This window comes from Rasamsonia byssochlamydoides (genome assembly GCF_041956645.1).
Source record: "Rasamsonia byssochlamydoides strain NRRL 3658 unplaced genomic scaffold VTN77scaffold_68, whole genome shotgun sequence".
Classification (NCBI taxonomy): domain Eukaryota; kingdom Fungi; phylum Ascomycota; class Eurotiomycetes; order Eurotiales; family Trichocomaceae; genus Rasamsonia; species Rasamsonia byssochlamydoides.
In genome coordinates this window covers 135948-157616 of record NW_027192451.1, presented here as the reverse complement: position 1 = coordinate 157616, position 21669 = coordinate 135948, and the positions used below count along the sequence as shown (strand labels likewise).

Here is a 21669-nt window from a genome sequence, read left to right as displayed (position 1 = left end):
ACTGAGGTGCAGTTCGAGGAAAGGGGCGGGTGTCTAGACAATTACTGCTGCCATTCATTAAATCTTAGACACTAAGCGAGAAGACTGGCTTGGACAGCAAAGTGTTCGCGCAGAGCGAACTAAAATAAAATAACCCGGCAATCCGTCCGTCACTTCCAAGACTCGGCTGCCATACTAGCGATAATTAGCCCAGCACTCCTGAGGAAATCATCGATCAAGCGGGATCTCCACCGGAATCACCCACAGAATAATGGCTTAGAACCAGTCTTCCTCCGGAACCTCCGTGTAGCCGAAGTCGGGCGTGCTTGGGCGAGACAGAGCCCCGCCGTCTCGTGAGTGCTCGGGGAATTGAACCAGATTTATCAATCAATCAGATAGTCCATCCTATGCCCGAGGAAGACGGAGAACATGTGCCAGAGCCAGATTCGGGCGGCACGAGCGGAAACCGCGTGCTCACAAGCGTGGGGATCTTCTCAGTTATCGCCTGACCGCTCCATGGGCAAACTTTCAACGAGATGAAATGGGCATGGAACGTCTTGGCCTTGGATGTCCGAGACACCTCGGAGACCGAGCCTGAAGGCAGGAAGGTTTATCAGATGAGGCTAGCCCAGGCCGACAATCAATCAGCGGCCAGCATTGCGGCCGCGAGGGCGGATCAGATAATTTCGGAAGCCATTCATGTTGCTTCGACTTGCAGGTGTCGCGGTCCGTGAGCCACTCTGCAGACGTTCCACTCCTGCTGGTGGGAATTTTTTCTGCTCCACGCTCTGGCCCTTCTCTCTCTCTTTTTTTTTTTGTTTTATTGTTTCCCTTCCTTTGCCTGGATTCGGTTAATGCATTTTTGAAAGGTTAGTAATAGTAATAATCCCTCTCGTCCTTCCCACGTCGCTCCACATAGGACGGAGAACTATCGGCGAGACAGGGACCTTTCCCAACAATCCTCCTTCCTGGACCTCTTGGCTTCGTAGGGTAGCGCGGCAGGCAATAAATCCGTGCCGAGGATGATGATTGGGTCCCGAATTCGATCTGATATAGAGTCGACCGCATTGATCTCCCACTAGATCGACGTTCGTCTCCTATAAAATTCCCGCTCTCCCCAATCTGGCAAGAAGCGCTGGGTCGTATGATGACATGGGAATCGGGCACGCTCTCATGATCTCTGTCGGCTACTAGAGCGCTGGAACCCGCTTCTCCGCATGGGTCGCTTTGCCCGGTTTCCTCTCTACCTTAGAGTCCTACAGGACCGGCGCTAAGACAGAGGTTTCTTGGGTAAAAGCTTGTGCCATCCAGGTTGTCTTTTTTGTATATGCGGCATCTGAGTTCTTTCCCATTATTATATTCCCGCCCCTTTGCGAGCCATTGCGGTTCATTTGAGCCTCCAACATGGCTCTCTCCCTATCCTTTCTCGTTTCAATACTCTGGGCTTCTGCAGTCGTTGCAGAGACAAAGACGTATGATTTCAACATCACGTGGGTTTTGGCCAATCCAGACGGCCAGTACATTCGCCCTGTCATTGGCATCAATGGTCAATGGCCGATTCCCTTGATTAAAGCCTCCGTAGGCGACAGGCTCATTGTCAACGTGCACAATCAGCTAGGAAACCAGAGCACCTCTCTCCATTTCCATGGGCTCTTTCAGAATGGCACCACCGAAATGGATGGCCCCACGGGGGTTTCGCAATGTCCCATCCCACCGGGAAGCTCTTTCACCTACAATTTCACTGTACGTGTTTGCGGCTGGATACCTGTGTTTGTCGCTGACGTTCCTCCAAGATTGATCAACCGGGCACGTATTGGTATCACTCGCACGCCATGGGCCAGTACCCGGACGGTCTGCGCGGACCGCTTATCGTCGAAGATCCCAATTCGCCCTATGCGGGAAAATACGACGAAGAGCGCGTCCTGACTGTGTCAGACTGGTATCATGACCAGATGCCGTTTCTCTTGAAGTCATTCATGAGCTATACCAACCCGAGAGGTGCGGAACCTGTACCCAGATCGGCGTTGATGAACGACACCCAGAATGCTACCATCGCAGTGGAGCCGGGAAAGACGTATCTTTTCCGTCTCATTAACATGGGTGCCTTTGCCGGCCAGTATTTCTGGATTGAAGGCCATACGATGCGGATCGTCGAAGTCGACGGGGTGTGGACAAACGAGGCAGAAGCGGATATGTTGTATATCAGCGCCGCGCAGAGATATGGCGTACTGGTGACGATGAAGAACGACACCTCTGCCAACTTTCCCATCGTGAGCAGCATGGATGAAGTCAGCAACACTACTTCTTGTCGTCAACGGAACAGTCTATTAACTGCGCGCAGGAGATGTTTGATAAGGTCCCCGCGGGACTGAACCCGAATGTCACGAGCTACCTGGTCTACGACAGCACGAAGAGCTTGCCACCGGCCAAAGACGTCGATGCGTTCAGTCCATTCGATGACTTCAACCTTGTTCCGAGTGATGGACAGGAGATTTTCGACAATGTCGACCATTCGATCACTTTGCAAGTCAACATGGGGAATCTCGGAAACGGAGTGAATTAGTGAGGAATCCCAACTGAAAGAAGGAAGAGTACCTACTTACCCACAGGCTCAGTGCGTTTTTCAACGGAATCACCTATGTCACGCAAAAGGTGCCCACGCTCTACACGGCTCTCTCCGCGCCGGCCGACGTCGTCACCAACGCCAGCATCTACGGCGTCAACAGCCATTCCTTCGTGCTCCGCTACGGTGAGATCGTCGAGCTGGTTGTCAACAACGATGACACGGGAAAGCATCCGTTCCACTTGCACGCGCACAACTTCCAGGTGGTGGTTCGGGCGGACGACAACGCGGGCTTCTACGACCCGACCAACGTTACTGTACCCTTGCCCCGGGTGCCCATGCGTCGCGATACGATCCTCGTGCGTCCCATGAGCAACGCCGTCCTCCGTTTCCGCGCCGACAATCCGGGCGTGTGGCTCTTCCACTGCCACATCGAATGGCACATCGACAGCGGCCTGGTCGTGACCATGGTCGAAGCCCCGCTCGAGCTGCAGGCCCAGAAGCGTGGCCAGGGCATCCTGAGTCTGCCGCCCGACCACATCGCTGCCTGCAAGGCGGGAGGAAACCTGTACGAAGGAAACGCCGGAGGTAACACAACCGACTGGTTCGATCTCCAGAACGCAAATTATGCACCGGACCCGCTCCCCGCCGGCTTCACGGCCCGGGGTATCGTCGCCCTGGTGTTCAGCATCCTTGCAGCGTTCCTGGGACTGGCAGTAATCAGCTGGTATGGAGCTGCAGAGATAAAGCAGCCTGCTGCTGCTGGGAATGGCAGCAAATGACCGATGAGATCGGTAACAACATATCCGATAGATACCTTAAAACAGTTGTACACTGGTATGGCATTACATGAACTAAATCCTTTCAAATATTATATTTCTTTAATTAATAGAAGTAGATAGATATCATTTTTCCTCATCCTTCTCTCCACCCTCCATGCTTGAAGATTAATGCAAGGTCATAAAATAGTCTAAGCCTCCAGGTTTCCTCTTTATGCTCTGCGATAAGATTGAGACCTCCGAAAAGGAAAAACCAGACCCAAAACGAGAAGCCTAAGATATCGTAAACTTTTCATAACCCAAGTGGGACGATGGGTATGTGCAGCAGACCATGACCGGCCCCTGCTTCTTCGCCGTCTCGTCCCGGCACTATTCCTCCAGCGTCCTTGATGGATGCGATGGCTCGTTCAATGGTCGCATGCAGCAAACTCGCTTGGGTACTGAGGCTGTTGGGCTCCGTTGGGCTTGGTAATTCAGTAATGGTATCCATAGCATTTGAAGGAGAACGAGCACGGTCCCCATCCGCTGATAGGCAATTTCCATCTCTTGTTCCCTGGTGTAGACCCGCATCAACAAGAAGCGGTGAGAAGATGACGAACGACTCCGCGCGAGAATCCTCATCACGTTTGTCTCCACCGCTTGTTGTCTTGTTGACGCCGAGCACGTCTGACCTCTGCGAGACTAATGTCCATTGCTCATGGCAAACGAAACCGACCACAAAATCACGGTTTGCACGGGCGGCAGCGATGCAGCTTTCTCTGTAAGCGGGCGCGAAAGGGAAGTCGGTGGCGGGAGGCAAGCAAAGCACCAAGCCTCGGGCTAGGAGGTGTGAAGAAGAGAGAGCGTTGGGCCAATCTGCGTATTGCAAGGCTCCCTCGACAGCGGCAATGTTTTCCATCGTTTGCTGCGTGTCCCTGAAAGACGCGGGTGACGAGGGTTCGGAGTGTTGAGTGATTGACCGCGTGAGAGAGATAGTCGATGCCCTGCGAACAGGTGGCTCGAGACCAGGATGAACCGCGTAGCTTTCCGCTGGACAGGGTTCGGAGTGTTGAGTGATTGACCGCGTGAGAGAGATAGTCGATGCCCTGCGAACAGGAGGCTCGAGACCGGGGTGAACCGCGTAGCTTTCCGCTGGACGCAAATGGCTTAGAGTGTCACCATCATCACCATCCGGGTCGTCCTGCTCGTCGTTAGGGGTCCCTTCCGCCGTGATCTCCGTCCGGATGACCTGCGCAATTTTTGCCACAGTTTCTCGAGCCGCCCCCTTCAGTGATGGGATCAGGATATCGGAATCTTGTTGTTGGGCGCTGACAGCGGAGGCCCACAATGTTGCTAGACCGGACCAAGTCGCGATGCTCACAATGCCTTTGGTGTATCTCCTCCGTACGATGTCCACCTCTTCTCTCCTCCGTTCCCTCGATTCTTCCGGTGATCTTCCAAGGGCGGCTGGACTGGTATTCAATAGCCTCCCTCCTTCCCACAGGAGAAAGTTGTACTTCTTTGCGAGAAGTGTGAGCTCACGCACGGTTTTCGACGACCAGTCATCGATAATGTCGGCGTGAACCTGAAAAATGGCAACGTGGGGGCCCACGGAAGCTGCCAGTTGGAGCAGAGCGTCTGTGGTCGTGATCGTCGGGGATGCGGAGACACACACCAGCTGGCCATGAGGCAGTCCTGTCTTCGAGTGCTGCAGTTCCTGCAAATAAGCTATCACCGGATTGACCGGGACGGATGGGATGTCTGCCAGTGTGGTCGGCATGATGAGGACTCCTGAGTAGATGGCAGGTTCTTGGAGGAAGAAATAAACGATGTCTGGAAATGCTGGATCAGTCTTTGATGACGGGGCATTCCCTGTTTGACCTTGACAGAACGACTAGCCAAGTTTTAGGAGATAATACTCCTGTTCAAACCACAACAAGCGATTGATTAAGATTGTGTGACTATGCACACAGAAAGCGGAAATTTAGCCAATTTCCGCCGAGAGGAGGAACTCTTATATCGTTAAGTCAAACGATGAAGGGGCGGTGACTGTCTTTATCACTAAAAAGACTTGATGCATTAGCGTATCCTGTCATTTTTGGCGTTGGCGTGTGCTCCATACGGAGTCGGGGCATCACTAGTCGCACCTTGTTTTTTTGTCTTTCTCTTTTCTTTCATGATTCGTGGCCACCCACATCACGAATTCGCTGCGTCGTCAATGCCAGTCAGGACTGAATCGATAAGACGATAATCGGACCAAAATTGCATATCTCTGATTCCTTCGTACTCCGTCCGGAGTATCAGGGAGTACGGAGTAATACTCTGTACCCATCCTCGCATCAGTGGGGGCGCCAAACAGGTGGCAGATACCCAAGTCGGCAATGCGACCCTGAGCTGTAGAGATCCAGCTCGGTTTCAACTGTGCGGATGCGAATTTGCTGAATTGTCGATCCAGGCAAGGTCAAAAAGTGAAGCGCGACACGTCAGACGTTGGTTGGAGCAGGGGAATGACCGGGGCGGCCCAGGAACGGGGCAACGGGGCTGCCGGCTCGCAGGCTAACAGGCTTCGGTGTGGCTCCGCTCCCCCAGGTACGGACGTATGGAGTAGCGATTCGGGAGCTTTTGGCAACTCATCGTGTAGCCTCAGTTAGTCAAGTCCAGCTAATGAGCCTAGAATCTGTCCCCAGTTAAGCGATCAGTCAAGGAACAACAACAACATCGTCGTTGTCAAGCATGTCTTACCATCCAGCGAAAAGCCAAAGGTGCCCGCCCACACAACACGGAGGAGACGATATCTGGTGGAATATTATTGAGTGAATTGAAGCTCGGTGTTTCAATAAACTTATGGTCCGTGAGTGCAACGGACGCCGTTGAACTGGCGGTGGTTCGTGCATGCCATTCGAATCGGAAGTCGGCCCGCGACGAGTTTAAACTCTTTTCGCAGAAGGGACGGAGTGATGTGCTGTCATGGAGCCAAGACAGATCCATCATCCAGCATTAATATTCGGCCTTTCTCTATTGGGCAGGTATAGGGGGTGACCTCTCGGAGCTGCAGACTAGTCGCGAGGGAGGCTCCAGGAGGCTGGAGCACCGAAAATGGGATCAACATAGGTTGACGGTGGCGAACTTCAGATTGCTTACAGAATTAATTCTTGCTGATAATGATCCTCCGCTACAGTACGGAGTCGTACAAGTATAAAAAAAGAATCTCTAATGCAATCGATTAATACAGAGCTGAGCTGGCGATCGTTACTGCCATCACCTGGGATCTGCTTCACCCTGGTAGGGTTTAGGGTCTAGGGCACGGGCTTCAGGGTTGACATCATATGATATGCCCCTGATTTCACCATTTCAATACTTTGGCGGTCTACCAGGCATATGGGACATCGTTGTCTCATCGCGATTCATCATTGTTTTACACATTGACATTGCAAGCCTTGACTTATTTCAACTTCTCGCATCTTTGCTTCATGTCTCTGCATATGTTGATCTACCCATTTAATGGAGCTATTATCTAAGATGAATCCTTATTCCCCTTTCTCGCGTGAACTGGATGCTGCCGGGGCTCGGGAGTCCCGAGACCGGGGCTTTTTATCTGACCTGCATAAGCGTCCATGGATATGAGCACAATCACGTGAAGGAAATGTGGGAATTGGATTGGTTCGAGCATGGCCATATTTTGCCGGTTGTCGAGAGGGCGGTGAGTTCGATCGACCACTTATTTTTCTGCAGGGAAGCTAATTAGTCATAAGCTTGTTCCCGCTTACCTAAGTGGACGGGTACCTTCCCAGAAGTTACGGAGCACTCAGGAGAGACGCTCACGCCACTCGTTTCCGCGGTCTTTTTGCTCCGTCGTTCCCGCATCGCGTTTTATCCCCATCGGACCATCCAGACTTCTTTATCAATATCTTATCCCCTCACTCGATCTTGGTTGCTTAGATTTACATCCTGACTCTCCAGACAATCCTGGAGGAGACAACCGTCGCGGTCAAGCCGGCAGTCGTATCCGTCCCCGACGATGCCTGCGAAAACCCTATCAACGTTCACTGAGGCCGAGGTCCGGGCACACAACTCCGCCAAGTCTTGTTATGTGACCTTAGGTTCCAAGGTTTATGATGTCACGGAATTTCTCAACGATCATCCTGGAGGTGCGGACCTGATTCTCGAGTATGCCGGTGCCGACGTGAAGGAGATCCTGCGCGATGCCGTCTCTCATGAACATTCCGAGGCCGCCTACGAGATCCTGGAAGACTACCATGTTGGGTTCGTTACATCAGAGGCGGGATCGAAACCTACCGCGAACGGCGGAGTGACGGAAACCGCAAAAACTGGAGAGTCCCGGCCAGTGTATGCCAGCACTGGGATGTCAAGCGAGGAGGATTTGTCTGTTGAGACGGACTTCGCTGCGGATTATCGCACACACAAGTTCCTGGACCTAAGCAAGCCTCTGTTCCCTCAGCTTTGGTATGGCGGCTTCACGAAGGAGTTCTACCTCCAGCAAGTCCACCGTCCTCGCCATTACAAAGGCGGAGAATCCGCCCCGCTCTTTGGAAACTTTCTCGAGCCGCTGAGCAAGACTCCGTGGTACATGATACCGATCATTTGGCTTCCGCCTGTCACGTATGCTACCATCATGGCGGCTGCAGGCTTAAACAACATTGTCGCGGCGGCTGCTTACTGGATTTTCGGTCTTTTTTTCTGGACTTTGGTCGAATATGCCCTGCATAGATTCCTTTTCCACATCGACAAGTACGTTGACCCTGACCTGTTATGTTGCTTCCAAAACGCTAACAGCCTTTCTTAGATGGCTTCCGGACAATCGGGTCGGGATTTCACTGCATTTTCTGCTGCATGGCATCCACCATTATCTGCCGATGGACAGGTATCGCCTGGTCATGCCACCAGCACTGTTCCTGATCCTTGCCACTCCATTCTACAAACTTGCGCATCTCGTGTTCTTTTACAATTGGTACGCGGCCGTGCTGGTGTTCTGTGGAGGCGTCTTCGGCTACATCTGCTACGACATGACTCATTACTTCCTCCATCATCGCAAGTGAGTAACTGCCTCCATCGGCAACTCATCCTCTCAATCCATACTGATTGCTCGCATTAGTCTGCCGTATTACTATAAGCAGCTGAAGAAGTACCACCTTCAGCACCACTTTGCCGATTTTGACAATGGCTTTGGAGTGACCAGTCGTTTCTGGGACCGCGTTTTTGGGACTGAACTTGAGCTCCCTGCTCCTAAAGATATCAAGTCTGAGTAAATGATGGCCTTCTGCTGTCGGAATTTTCTAATTTACGGTTTTCTGTTAATAAATATTCTATTTGATCATATGCCAATTGGCAATTCGGTATGTATACTCAAGACAGACTTCCTGACACCGTCTGACAATCTTTTCACATCAGAATTCTGGAATAAGGCATCTAAACCTGGTCATAGTTGCTACTGAATTATAATTTACCTTTGGGAGGACGTTTGCCAAACTTTCTGCTATGACGGGACCAAGGTGATGACGTCTCTTCTCTGTACGACTTTTTTGATGTTTGCTGGCTTTAATGTACGAGAAGTTGCTAAAACCAAGCTATTGAGATGACGCCACTGATATGTAGGTAATACATAATGTACTGACTCTTGACTCGGCGTATACTCGGCCAAATTTTGTAAAGAGATATCCAGATGGAGGATGAAGTGCGGGAAAAAAAAAAGTCGTACTTGGCACGAAGCCCGAAGCCTTTCTTATCTATTTTAAAAAGACAAATTCAGTAACAATCAGGAGAGCCCAATTGATATCTCTTATTTACAATGGAGTACGGAGTAAAAGGAGTAGTTACGGCGTATGGTCATGGGATATTCGTCTCGTCCGATTGGCCACCACTTCAAATGGAAAGTCGATGACTCACGTGATGGCAGAAAATGTTGGCGGCGGCTTCAAAGTGGTGGCTCGGCTCCCGACTCCGCTTCTTCTCTGCATCTCCTTGCCATTCCAACACCGCACTCACTCGTTTCACAGCAAGGGTTTTGACATCTGGACGTCGAGTAACCCACGGCATCCTAATCTTCACTCATCCAGAGGCTGCCTCTGAATGGTCCTGTGAGCTTATTATCATAGAAGGGTTCGCACATCACGCCCGATTCCGCTCTTCCTCTCTAACCAAGCCAAAGTGACCAACCCTCTCCTCTCCATAACCATCATCTTTCCCTGGCCCAGGAGAGGTATTCAAAGACAAATCCGACATGTCAGGTCTGGACGTAGAAGCACTTCTCGAGTCGACTGCCGCCCCCGCGTCCAACGAGGGGGCAGAGAGACGCTCCGAAGATCGTGATGACCGCTCCAAAGGCGATGCCAGTGACCGCCGTGACCGCGATCGTTCCCGAGATCGTTCCCGCGACAGAGATCGCCGGCGCAGAGACCGCAGCCGCGATAGACGACGGGATCGCGACTACGACAGAGATGAAGACATGAGGAGTCCGAGAAGCGAGCATGGCAGTGCTAACGGAAGCCATAGAAGCAGAAGGAGAAGCCGGAGCCGTGATAGTGACCGGCACCGCTCTCGCCGCGACCGCTACGGTGGTGATTACTATCGCGGTGGAGGCCGTGCTCGCACGAGATCCCGATCCCCGTACGACGACAGATACTATCGGCCCTCTGGCCGTTCTCGACGGGACTCCCGCGACGATGATAAATACTCCAGCCGGCGGGATCGCAGGCGCACTCCCAGTCCGAGACGCCGCAGCAGGACGCCGGACTCCGAACTCAACGAGGATGAACGTGACAAGCGGACTATCTTTGTCCAGCAACTTGCTGCCCGCCTGAGAACGAAGGAACTCATTGAATTTTTTGAGAGGGTGGGCCCTGTCAAGGAAGCCCAGATTGTCAAGGATCGTGTTAGCGGGAGGTCGAAAGGGTGAGTTTTCTATATTCTATAATCATGTAATATACTAAAACATACTGACTGGATCAGCGTTGGCTATGTCGAATTCAAAAACGAAGAATCAGTCCCCCTTGCCATCCAGCTCACGGGCCAGAAACTTCTAGGGATCCCCATCATCGCACAATTGACCGAAGCAGAAAAGAATCGTCAAGCGAGAAATTCCGAAGCCGGTGGACATCACCCCTCTGCGCCGTTTCACAGGTTGTATGTTGGTAATATTCATTTCAGTATCACTGAAAATGATCTCCAGAATGTCTTCGAACCGTTTGGTGAACTCGAATTTGTCCAGCTGCAAAAAGACGAGAATGGACGGAGCCGGGGTTACGGGTTTGTTCAGTACGTGCAGTCGGTTTCCTTTCCTCGAATTGAAGTTACTAACTTGCTGCCTCAGGTTCCGTGATCCTAATAACGCCAGGGAGGCCCTGGAAAAGATGAATGGTTTCGACCTGGCTGGTCGACCGATCCGTGTTGGCCTTGGCAATGATAAGTTTACCCCTGAATCGACCGCGAATCTTATGCAGCGTTTTCAGGGCCAGGGCGGCAACCAACATGGCTACCAGGGTTCTCTTTTCTCCGGCCACGGAGGCCGTGGCGTGCATGCCGGTGGCTCGGCCAGCGGTTTCGACCGTGCTGGGGGAGGCGCCGACAAAGGGGCGGGCAGTGCCAGCGCTTTGGATGACACGGACGTTGCTGGTGTGAACTTCAACAACTATAGCAGAGATGCATTGATGAGGAAACTCGCAAGAACAGATGAACCCGAACCCACTGTGGACGAGAAGCGTCAGATGCTCAGGCCCAAGACCGAACCCAAGCCGTTGCCTGTCAACGTGAACATGGCGAGTCGGTGCGTGTTGCTGAGGAATATGTTTGATCCTGCAGAGTAAGTCTCCCAACTTCTTTCCTTCCCCCCTCAAGTGAAGGGCATATCTAACACTACTTAGGGAGACGGGTGACAACTGGATCAAGGAGTTGGAGGACGACGTCCGCGCTGAGTGCGAAGAAAAATATGGTCACGTTGTTCACATTGCTCTAGATCCACACTCGCAAGGCGACATCTACCTCAAGTTCGACCGTGTTCAAGGCGGCGAGAACGCCATCAAAGGCCTGAACGGGCGGTTCTTTGGTGGCCGGCAGATCAGCGCCCAGCCGGTCGTCGACGCCGTATACAGCAGTCTCTTCTCGCGAACAAAAGCGATCTAATCTTGTCAAAGCTTGATATGGCTGTCATCTGGACATGTGTTCAGCACGATGGTAGGTTTTTTTTTTCTCTAACTGTGGGTAGGGGCAGTCATCTGCGGCAAAAGTCGTTATTCCCTTTCAGACAGACTGGGATGACGCTACCCTCGGTAGGTGCTACCCTGGAGAATTGTTAATTGTTTTGTATTGCATTGCATTGCATGTTATCAGCGTCGGGGCTAGTAGCTACTTTGTCTTCTAGGGGCGTTTCTGTTAAACTCGTTTTGTGGATATATCTGCGTGTAAATTGATAGCATTCATATTATCATATAATTATCATTGCTATTCAATTACTTGCTCATTCCTACTCATTCTTCTCCATTCTGGGAAATCACCACGTAATGTATATTAATACACAACGTAAGATACGTATTGGACTTGATATCTCCTATAGAGAGATGTGCGTATATACATACGTAGACGCAGTAAATTATGAAGTAAGAGCGCAAATCATTGCAAACAGAGGTCGTTGTTTAGCTAAGGACACGAAAAGAGTCCAAGCGTTACGTTACATACAAGCTGTAGTATCAGTTCCCCTCCCCTGTGACATAACATTCTCGAAACAGGCTTTCCTTCCAAAATACCCATCTCTCTCTTTTCTTTCTACTAATAAGACAGTGACTTTGGTTTTGCCATAAAAGGAAAGTAAGTGACTCACCTACCTTTATCGACCTTATCACAACTGAATTGTCACTTGCATTTATTTGTTCATCAATTCACTTAGCTTAGCGATTTACCTACCTACCTACCTACCGACGCAGTCAGATAAGCATGTATGTGTATGTATATATAAGTCATGTGGGAAGGAGATGGAAATCCTGAGCCTGGGCCTGAGCCTGAGCTGTGTGTACAGTACATATGTATCATCATCCAGTCCAGTCTGTCAGTTGCTTCAAGTGTGATTGCTTGCTTTTTTTTTTTACTAGAGGATACATATATACTGTACTTAATTCTGTGAAGTGTGTGTTGTATCATGTTATATCATGTCAGTCATATCCATATCATGTCAGACATGTCCATAACATCTCTCTCTCTTTTATTAGTATAAAAAGCAAAGCACTCTTTTCTTTTTTTTTTTCACCAGTCCTTGTTTTTCCTTAGGGTTAGCATGATTATCTATCCATCTTGTCCATCTCATCCTCATCCTCATCCTTGTGCTTGTGTCTGTGCTCACATGTTCTGACTGTTATGTTACGTTATGACTTATGACTATTATGACTCCTTTACTCCGTACTTTCTCTCTCCTTATACTCTACGCTACTTATCTTCCTAAGATGGAAAACAGGCACAGGCATAGATAGACACAGACACGACACGTCTCTTTCACTTACATACCTATTTCTTCCTTGTCGTTATTGTCATTATCATTGTCGTTTGCAGTTAGTTACCTAGTTAGCTGTTTACCTAGTATACTATGCCGAGTTCTGATTGATCTGTTTTGATTTCGTGCACTGTTGCCATCGTCGTCCTGTCTTGTTCTTGTTCTTGTTGTCATTCACATCCTTCGTCGTTCTTGTTTATTTCTTTCTTTCTTTCTTTCTATCTGGGTTCTTCGCTCCCTCGTCCTGCTCAATCCTGCTCGATCCTTCGATCCTTCGATACTTTGTTTGGACTGTGCTCCGTTGACCTTGATACATTGAGATTGACCTCGATCGATACTTGACGAAACGAGAACTTGACGAGACTTGACTTGGGTGTCGTTGGTTCTTCTTCCATATACCTAGGGTTTTGTCAACGTTCTGGACTGGAAGGTTTCTTCTCAAGGACGTTCAAGTTCTGGTTCTTGTTTTGGCTGCTTGCCTGCATTTCATCTCATTCCTGTCTATCATCACATCGTCAACATCGTCATGTCCTCCGATCCCTTCCTCGAGCCCAAAGGCAAAGGACAGCTGACGCCCTCGCGCAGCAGCCGCCTGGCTGTTTCTTCTGCTGTCTCTCCTCCAGGCCCGCTGGTGATTCATCAGCCGCGTCCTTACGACCTCCTGCTTCGCGAACTCGACCACCTGAAGACCCGTCTCCGCGAGACGGAGGACGAGCTGGACAAGGCGCAGTCGGAGCTGAAGGGGAGCCTGTTCCAGCGCGCCCAGGACGCGGAGACTATCACGCGTCTGGGGTCGAAGAACGCTGAGCTGGAGGACCTCGTCAACAAGCAGAAGGCCACCATCACCAACCAGAGCAGGGCCCTTGCCGATCCCAACTCGCTCAGGAACAGACGCTCTGCGGCGCCTCTGGCCGTCAGCCTGCCACTGCCGCTGCCAGTGACGCCGCGCCATCAGACCACCACTCAGCACTCGTTCGATGCGTCGGTTTCGAATGGCGGGCTTCATTCTGCTGCTCCTGTGTTTGATATGCCCCCTCCGAGTTTAAACCTGCCCATGCCTACGCCTATGCTTATGCCTATACCCATGAATGCGGCGCCTCTTCCGTCAGCACCAGCTGCACAGCTTCCAGCCCATCACCCATTGGGTCCAGTGCCAGTGATGTCTCCAGGCGATGGACTGTACCACACATACGGATTCGGTCCGTCCAGTCGATCCCCTGTTTGTGACGCTTTTAATATCCCTTCTTCTTGCCAGAGCCCGGGCATGCTGCCACACGCGCACCCACCCCCACACTGCGACTTCGAGCAGAAGGTGGCCGAGTTCAGCGCGCGGTTCCATGACCTCTGGACCAAGTCAGAGGCCTTTGGTCGCACCTTCGCAGCGGAGCCCAATGCGTGGAAGGATAGCCACCTGGACCAGCGGGTCAAGGACTATCTCATGTTGATTTCAGACTGCAAGGTCGCGTCGTACCTGCTGAACAATCCGCTGACGCGGCCGCTGCAAGTCGCTAAGGCGATCAATTTCTACCTCGTCCGTGATGTGCTCAAAATCACTGTCATCAAGGGTTTTGACGTCGTGGCTGATGATGAGATTGGCAAGATTAAGATGCAGCTGGGCCCTGGTGAGTCCTCCACCTTTACCTACGGGTATACCTGCTATATGCTCGAGTATCACGCTGACAAGATATGTGTTCTGGCAGACACCCCCACAACAGTCCGCAACATGATGTTCGTCGCAATGGCCCAGCAGGTGAACCTCGTCAAAGAGAAGCCCGGGTTCGCGGAGTACTTCCAGCGACGCCAGCAGGACCATCTCCTGCAGCTGTGGCAGCTGGTCGGCCCACTCGTCTCGGGCAACGTGTCGAACGCCGGCGAAGCGCTGGGAGAGATCATTGCGGACGCGCACGTTCTGTCTGTAGACATGCATTCAACCCCGTTCGAGACGCGCTTCCATTTCCCTGAGACAAATGAACCATTTGATCTGGTGACGATGGTCAATGTCGAGCCTTGGCTGGTTAACGGCAGTGGCAGCATCAACGGTGGTCCAGATCACATTCCCATGTACGGATCGATGCGAGGCGAGAGGACCAGCGCCAATAACAACAGGAAAGTCAAGTTAGGCATCACGCCCATCATCCGAATCGGAGACCATTCCCCTGCTGTTGTTGCCCCTGCTGTTGCTCCTACTGCCGCTGCCCGGGTCCGACTCGTACAACTGGGCAAGGTCCTGTTGCGGATTCCCAGCAACAACAATAACAACAGAAATAACAACAACAATACCAACAACCGCAATAACAACGGCAACAGTATCAACAAAGACATGCGGACTAATACCTTTGTTAATGGTAATGGCGTCGAACAACAACGTGAGATCAGTCCTCCGAAGAAGATGGGACGGCTTCCACTCCCAGGTCGGTCACTTCCAGTCACAGTCAGACTCCCAGGCACACTCCCAGTTACACTGCCACTCCCACGCCGGTCACTTCCGCGGCCTGCGCTCAATGGCCTCTTTGACAATTACAGTCCAACGAAAAATGGCGGCGAGTGAGAGGAGATATTCGTCAGTGGGGATGCTCTTTTTCATTTTCAATTCTGGAGAATTTTCTTTTTCTCGCCCCTGAATGAACTGTCATGATGACTCGATGACCCGACCTTGTCTTGTCTTGTCAAATCCAAGAGAAGGCGAATTGTGAATTCGGATGGAATGGCTATTGCTCGACACTGAAGGGAGCGAGAACCGAACTGAAGAGAGAACTGTGTCTGTCTGACTGAAACGGTACGGCCACGTCCTTGGTAAATCAACGGTCTGTCTGATCTGGGTTGTGGCTGGGTAATTGCTAGCTCGTTTGAACGTTGGTATTATGGATTGGTAGATTGCTGGTTTGCTGGATGGATGATGGAGATGACGTGTTGTGTTGTGTTGGTTGAATGGAGTTAGTAGTGTGCTCTTTCTTTGGTGTGGCGTTGTATGGTATGGCGCAGGACGGGACAGGGACAGGGACCAGAGAGTTTGCTTGTGTCTGTTCGTTTTTGTGTTCGCGTTCGAGTCTGAAATCTGTAATTGAAATTGAATGAGAAAAAAAAAATAGCAGGGGGGATTCATTTCTAATCTAAAAAATTGGTTAAGTCAAATCTTCCATGTAAAAAAATTATTGGCGTCTTAAAACCAGTATTATACTAAGTATAATTTAGGGTTAAAGACGGCACAAATCTTGAGACAAAAAAATTTAAAGAAACAATACAATTCTTAGTGATTTTTTTGGTCACCTTGTATATTAATATATTAATATAATAATCTATAAAACTTTTATCTTATATAATAAAAAGGGCATTGGTTTCATGATTAAAGAATCGTATACAGAATGTAAGTGGACGTCTCGTCTTAGTCGTAGCAAATGTATGTACGTATATACATACCTAGGTACAGTACAGTACATAAGCAATTCCATAACTATTTCATTTCGTTTCAATCAAATCAAGCCAAGTCATGATCATCCAGCTTAGCTGGACATTCCTATATACAGATATAGCTATATATACAGTTAAAATCAAGATTGAGCGCCAAGAAAGAACAGAATATATATATATATATATATATATATATCCATCCAGCTTCATCAGGGGAATCAATCACTCCGTTACTAGTTTTTTTCCTTTTTCCTTTAGACAACATCCCCTGGCCATGGCTTTAACCCCGCCGAGTTCTTCCCACGCAACGGGATCTCATCAGTACTCACAACCGGCCGGGTGACCTCGTACTCCTCCGTGATGTGAATCCGCTGACCGGTGAACATGGCCTGCGGCTCCTTGTACTTGTATGAGCCGCCGTAGCTGCGGCCTCGCGAGAAGCCGAGACTGGCGACCACCTGGCGGATGTATTTCAGCAGAGGGGTCATGGTCGGCAGGCACGCGCAGAAGATTTCAAAGGCGGGCTCGACGATGGACCAGTTTGCGGTTGCGACGGCGACTGTAGCGGACGAAGTCAAAAAGTCAGCACTGCATGGGCAGCAGGTGTAGGTGGACTTACAGGTTATGTCGGTTTGCTTCCGATCGAGAATCAGAATAGCCAGTCGGACGATGGCAAACACGATGGAGCTAGTGATTCGTATGGTTAGTTGGATCTCAACAGGTGGAATATGTATGTACTTACAGCCCACCCAGTCCGAATGTACCGGCAACACTGATCTTGGTCGACACCGTCATGTGCAGCTTCACAACGGTGGTAATGGGCAGACACAGGATGGCTGCATCGAGGACGATGTTGGCGACCTGGATGCCGATGAAAATATCCAGATAGGGGATGCAATATCCCGGGATTTCGGCTTCCCACGCCTTCTGGACGGGGTTACACTGGAAGACGGAAATCAAGGTGATGAGGATGAACCAGACCAGCGACAGCGTCCCCAAAACCATCAACCAGATCTTCAGATCGGCGCCGGGGAAGATCCGTCGGTAGAAGTACAACACCCCGATCTTCACGGCGGTGACGGCGAAACCGTAGAGGATGAAGGTGGCAAATACTACCTGATAAAAATTAGATGGGGAATAACTCTGAAATCACCATTTGTACTGTACTGTATGTACATACCTTAAAGAAGCTGACCATGTCAGCAGGGGTCAAGGTATAGATATGATGGCCGAATCCATATCGAAGTGCTGAGAGACGGTTTTCCGGTCAGAAACGGTTGTCGATGGTATAAATTATACAGTACTCACCCAACATGTAGCATGCGGCATCAGCAATGACAAACGTCTGCACACAAGCTTAGCGTCGTCGCCTCGCTACTACAGCTACTCGTCAGGGCATACTGTAGCAATCACCATCATATAGTCGTCCAGCAACCACGGCAGCTTCCTATTCTTCCTGAAGACGAATCGCAGGCCCGTCGACACGACGGCCAGGACGATAGAAAAGACCGACACGCCAATGACGGTTCGAATGTTGGCGGCCACGCCTGCACTGGGATCGAGATCGGGATCCTCTGCTTGCCTCGCCAGCAGGCGAAGCATGCTGATCGGATCGACAGCCATTGTCTAGTGAAGAGAAGCTTGGATAGGACGAGTAGTCAGATCGTGACCGGGGAAGAGAGATGGTTATGGAGGAGGAGGAGCCCCAGATCAACGACGTACATACCTCAGTACCACAAGTGGATCTAAATATCAGCTGTAAGCAATGATCACGGACAGGTCCATGTGTATTGACAGTCGCATTCGACCCGAGTAGACTGACGTCTCCTGCGACGATGTAGTCTTGCCGTTGAATTAGCGTTGTTAGCCTCAGGCCCAGCCGGATGGAGGGGGGATTCATGCATGCTCCCGCACGTGGGCGATCAACCCGCGTGGTGCACAGCGCTCAGATGGGGGCCAAGGAGATGGTGCACATGGGGGCCAGCTTGGGGGCCAGATTGCCAACCTTATCACGAATTGACCATACGATATAGGGGATCAGGTGCCCATCTTGGCGGAAGGATTCGTTAAATTGGAACTTTTTTTTTGACTTCGACTCTGACGTCGAAATGGAACGTGATCTTCTGAAAATTAATATCATAAAGGTGAAATTACCAGAAAAATACGGGAAATGGAGTACGGAGTACAGCGAGGCTTAGTGCGGGTGTCTTCTCCACTGTGTGTGGTATTTCTTAGCATAGTCCGGAGGAATGGAGGTTCGAATAAGGTCTGACTTTGTTTTGAGCCACGTGGTTTAGGGCTTGGGCTTGGAACTAATCATAATTCACGATAAGGAACCACCCCCAACCCTGCTTGTTCAGGCGTTCTATCTGATGATGGAGGTTGGGATTGTGCTTTGACACTTGCCCTGCCGGAGGGTTAATAATTCCCGATCATTTAATTAGTAATTACCCAGGTGAAATGAAGCAAAATTAATTTTAATTATTTCCGCTGGATCTGTTATCGGATTGGGGCTGTGCGGCTCGTCTGCATTCCCATGTCCTTGGTATTATATACTTGATATGGTCCTAGCCTATCACATTTTCCAGTAGACAGAAACAGACACAGTCGATGCTCACATCTCATCCTGCCATGTTTCCGGTCAGTCCTCGCTGAAGTTCTGTAGGTATGGCTGCTGGACAAAGGCAAGAAACGCAGGTCTACCTGTTCGGAGACCAGACATATGACTTCTCTGCCGAGCTGGTGGCGCTCCTGCACCGCGCCCACGAGCCTCTGCTGAAATCGTTCTTGGACGGTGCCTACCAGACCCTCCGCACCGAGGTTAGAAAGCTCCCCAAGACGCAGCAGGAGCAGTTTCATTCCTTCACGAGTGTGCACGATCTGCTGGCCATCTATCGCAATGGCAAACTGCACCCGTCTCTCCATGGTGCTTTGCTTTGCATCCATCAGTTAGCCTGCGTGATCAGGTAGGCCGTTTGATGTTCTCGATCTAGCAAATCCCTGACTGTATCAACAGCGAGTGCGCCAGAAATGGTGGCCTATTTTCTCATTCCAATCCTTGCTTGATTGGATTATGTACGGGGTCTTTGGCAGCAGCAACGGTCAGCTGCTGCTCGACACTTTCCGAACTGGTTCCTACCGCCATTCATACCGTGGGAGTTGCCTTCCGCGCGGGATTGCGCGCAGTCGAAGTCGGGCAGTCGATTGAGCAGGCTCCGGACACGCCCCTGTCATGGTCGCTCATCGTCTCGGGGCTCTCTCCAGAGGCTGCTCCTCAAGTGTTGGATCGTTTCTGTCGTCAGCATATGAGTTCCAAGACTTGAAGCGATGAACAACAGCTAATAACAGCAGCCACTACCGCCTGCATCGCAACCTTATGTGAGCGTCACGGCTGAACGCAGCGTGACCATCAGTGGCCCTCCTTCGGTCCTGCACGCCTTGCGTCAATCCGAGCTGTCCACTTTCCGGGTATGGGAATCCCCCGTCTACGCCCCTTTCCATGCTCGGCGTCTGTTCAGCAAGCATGATATCGAGCAGATTTGGACCAAACTTCGACCGAGCTGTGGTCTAAACGCATTGCCTGCGCTCCTGTTCTATCCAGTGCCTCAGGAAAATTAGTTTCTGCTCGCAACTACCGAGATCTGCTAGAAGTCGCGTTGGAGGACATCCTTCTGAACCCCATTCGCTGGGAGGATCTGGTGTATGGAGTCTCCTATTTTTCCCAGTTCAGCAAGGACTCTCGTATCACCCTGCATCCGGTAGGGACCAATGCAGAGAAAGCGCTCTGTGCGGCCATGAAACAGCAAGGCTATAGTCCTGTGATATCATCCGATTATCGGCCACAACTGTCACCTCCGCTGGACGAGTTGAAGACTCCGTCAGGAAGGCCCAAAATCGCGATCGTAGGCATGTCTGGGAGGTTTCCCGAAGCCGAAGATCCTGCTGCATTTTGGAACCTTCTCTTCCAGGGACTGGACGTCCACAAGACGGTCCCTCCATCGCGCTGGGATGTCTCCACGCACGTCGACCTGACCGGGAAAAGGAAGAACACAAGCCGCACGCCATACGGTTGTTGGCTAAATAACCCCGGACTCTTTGACGCAAAGTTCTTCAGCATCTCCCCGCGAGAAGCGCCGCAAGTGGATCCGGCCAGCCGCATCGCCTTGATGACTGCGTATGAGGCAATGGAGCAAGCTGGAATGGTCCCGGGAGCCACCCCATCGACGAAAACCGATCGCGTTGGAGTCTTCTATGGCGTATCCAGCAACGATTGGATGGAAATCAACAGTGCCCAAAACATTGACACCTATTTCATCCCTGGGGGTTGCGGTGCCTTTGTCCCCGGACGAATCAACTATTGCTTCAAGTTCACCGGCCCGAGCTGCAGCGTCGATACGGCTTGCTCATCAAGCCTTTCCGCCATTCACATTGCCTGCAATTCGCTCTGGCAAGGCGATGTGGACACTGCGATTGCCGGAGGAACAAATGTGCTAACAAACCCCGCCTATACAGCGGGTCTCGATCGGGGTCATTTTCTGTCCAGGACGGGGAACTGCAAGACCTTTGACGATATGGCAGATGGCTATTGCCGTGGAGAAGCCATCGCTACGGTCATTTTGAAACGTCTGGAGGATGCCGTGGCTGATCATGACCCGATCCTGGGAGTCATCCTCGGTGTGTACACCAACCACTCGGCAGAATCAGAGTCAATCACCCGGCCACATTGCGATATCCAAAGGGCAGTTTTCACAAAGGTTCTGAACGACGCCGGCGTGAGCCCGTATGGAGTTAGTTACGTCGAAATGCATGGAACGGGGACGCAAGCGGGTGATATCACCGAGATGAACTCCGTCCTGCAGACATTTGCGCCCACGACCGGCGCATCGGGACGGCAGGACAACCAACCTCTCTATCTTGGATCCGCCAAGGCCAATATCGGACATGGCGAGGGGGCCGCTGGAGCGACCAGTCTCGCGAAGGTGCTTCTGATGCTTAAGAACAACACAATTCCGCCTCATCGCAGATCAACCAAAGGTTCCCGACCGATCTGGAGGAGAGAAAGATCTTTATTGCCAGGAGACCGGTTCCGTGGCCACGACCAGATAATAAACCGCGTCGCGTGTTCATCAATAATTTCAGCGCGGCGGGTGGAAACAGCGCCATCCTGGTGGAGGATGCCCCCGTTGTGGCTCGACCGGAGGGAACGGATCCCCGGTCTTCGCACGTCGTTACAGTCTCCGCAAAAAGCGCTACGTCTTTGAAGAAAAACGTCCAGTCGCTCCTGTCGTTCCTAGATAGCCCCGCGGCAGATCAAGTTTCCTTACCGGGGCTGTCATATACGACGACAGCTCGCCGGCTCCATCATCCTCATCGCGTAGCCGTATCTGGTTCCAGCTTGGATGAGATCAAGTCACACCTTCGCCAGGCGTTGCATCGTGGCGACGGGGGCGTCCGACCGAAATCAGTAC

General features: G+C 51.2%; 8 protein-coding genes across 8 annotated transcripts; 5 read left to right on the top strand and 3 right to left on the bottom strand.

Moving 5' to 3' along the window:
• Nucleotides 1-1383: 1383 nt before the first annotated feature.
• Nucleotides 1384-3324, top strand: VTN77DRAFT_8052 (uncharacterized protein; the record flags this gene model as incomplete). The annotated part of the gene is made up of 4 exons (XM_069424508.1): nt 1384-1722; nt 1773-2267; nt 2321-2541; nt 2595-3324. 4 exons carry the CDS (start codon nt 1384-1386, stop codon nt 3322-3324), a joined length of 1785 nt encoding a protein of 594 aa, XP_069274922.1.
• A 289-nt stretch (nt 3325-3613) lies between these two features.
• VTN77DRAFT_8051 (uncharacterized protein) lies at nt 3614-5080 on the bottom strand (the record flags this gene model as incomplete). The annotated part of the gene is made up of 1 exon (XM_069424507.1): nt 3614-5080. One exon carries the CDS (start codon nt 5078-5080, stop codon nt 3614-3616), a length of 1467 nt encoding a protein of 488 aa, XP_069274921.1.
• An 867-nt stretch (nt 5081-5947) lies between these two features.
• VTN77DRAFT_8050 (uncharacterized protein) lies at nt 5948-6291 on the bottom strand (the record flags this gene model as incomplete). Its single annotated transcript, XM_069424506.1, has 2 exons — nt 5948-5977; nt 6043-6291. 2 exons carry the CDS (start codon nt 6289-6291, stop codon nt 5948-5950), a joined length of 279 nt encoding a protein of 92 aa, XP_069274920.1.
• A 1027-nt stretch (nt 6292-7318) lies between these two features.
• Nucleotides 7319-8567, top strand: VTN77DRAFT_8049 (uncharacterized protein; the record flags this gene model as incomplete). The annotated part of the gene is made up of 3 exons (XM_069424504.1): nt 7319-8049; nt 8105-8353; nt 8414-8567. The coding sequence occupies 3 exons, from the start codon at nt 7319-7321 to the stop codon at nt 8565-8567; spliced, it is 1134 nt and encodes a 377-aa protein (XP_069274919.1).
• A 971-nt stretch (nt 8568-9538) lies between these two features.
• VTN77DRAFT_8048 (uncharacterized protein) lies at nt 9539-11436 on the top strand (the record flags this gene model as incomplete). Its single annotated transcript, XM_069424503.1, has 4 exons — nt 9539-10209; nt 10267-10572; nt 10628-11116; nt 11178-11436. 4 exons carry the CDS (start codon nt 9539-9541, stop codon nt 11434-11436), a joined length of 1725 nt encoding a protein of 574 aa, XP_069274918.1.
• A 1883-nt stretch (nt 11437-13319) lies between these two features.
• Nucleotides 13320-15341, top strand: VTN77DRAFT_8047 (uncharacterized protein; the record flags this gene model as incomplete). Its single annotated transcript, XM_069424502.1, has 1 exon — nt 13320-15341. One exon carries the CDS (start codon nt 13320-13322, stop codon nt 15339-15341), a length of 2022 nt encoding a protein of 673 aa, XP_069274917.1.
• A 1114-nt stretch (nt 15342-16455) lies between these two features.
• On the bottom strand, nt 16456-17824 carry VTN77DRAFT_8046 (uncharacterized protein; the record flags this gene model as incomplete). Its single annotated transcript, XM_069424501.1, has 6 exons — nt 16456-16760; nt 16821-16888; nt 16944-17317; nt 17382-17449; nt 17510-17546; nt 17603-17824. The coding sequence occupies 6 exons, from the start codon at nt 17822-17824 to the stop codon at nt 16456-16458; spliced, it is 1074 nt and encodes a 357-aa protein (XP_069274916.1).
• A 2171-nt stretch (nt 17825-19995) lies between these two features.
• Nucleotides 19996-21462, top strand: VTN77DRAFT_8045 (uncharacterized protein; the record flags this gene model as incomplete). Its single annotated transcript, XM_069424500.1, has 1 exon — nt 19996-21462. The coding sequence occupies one exon, from the start codon at nt 19996-19998 to the stop codon at nt 21460-21462; it is 1467 nt and encodes a 488-aa protein (XP_069274915.1).
• Between the last annotated feature and the right edge of the window lie 207 nt (nt 21463-21669).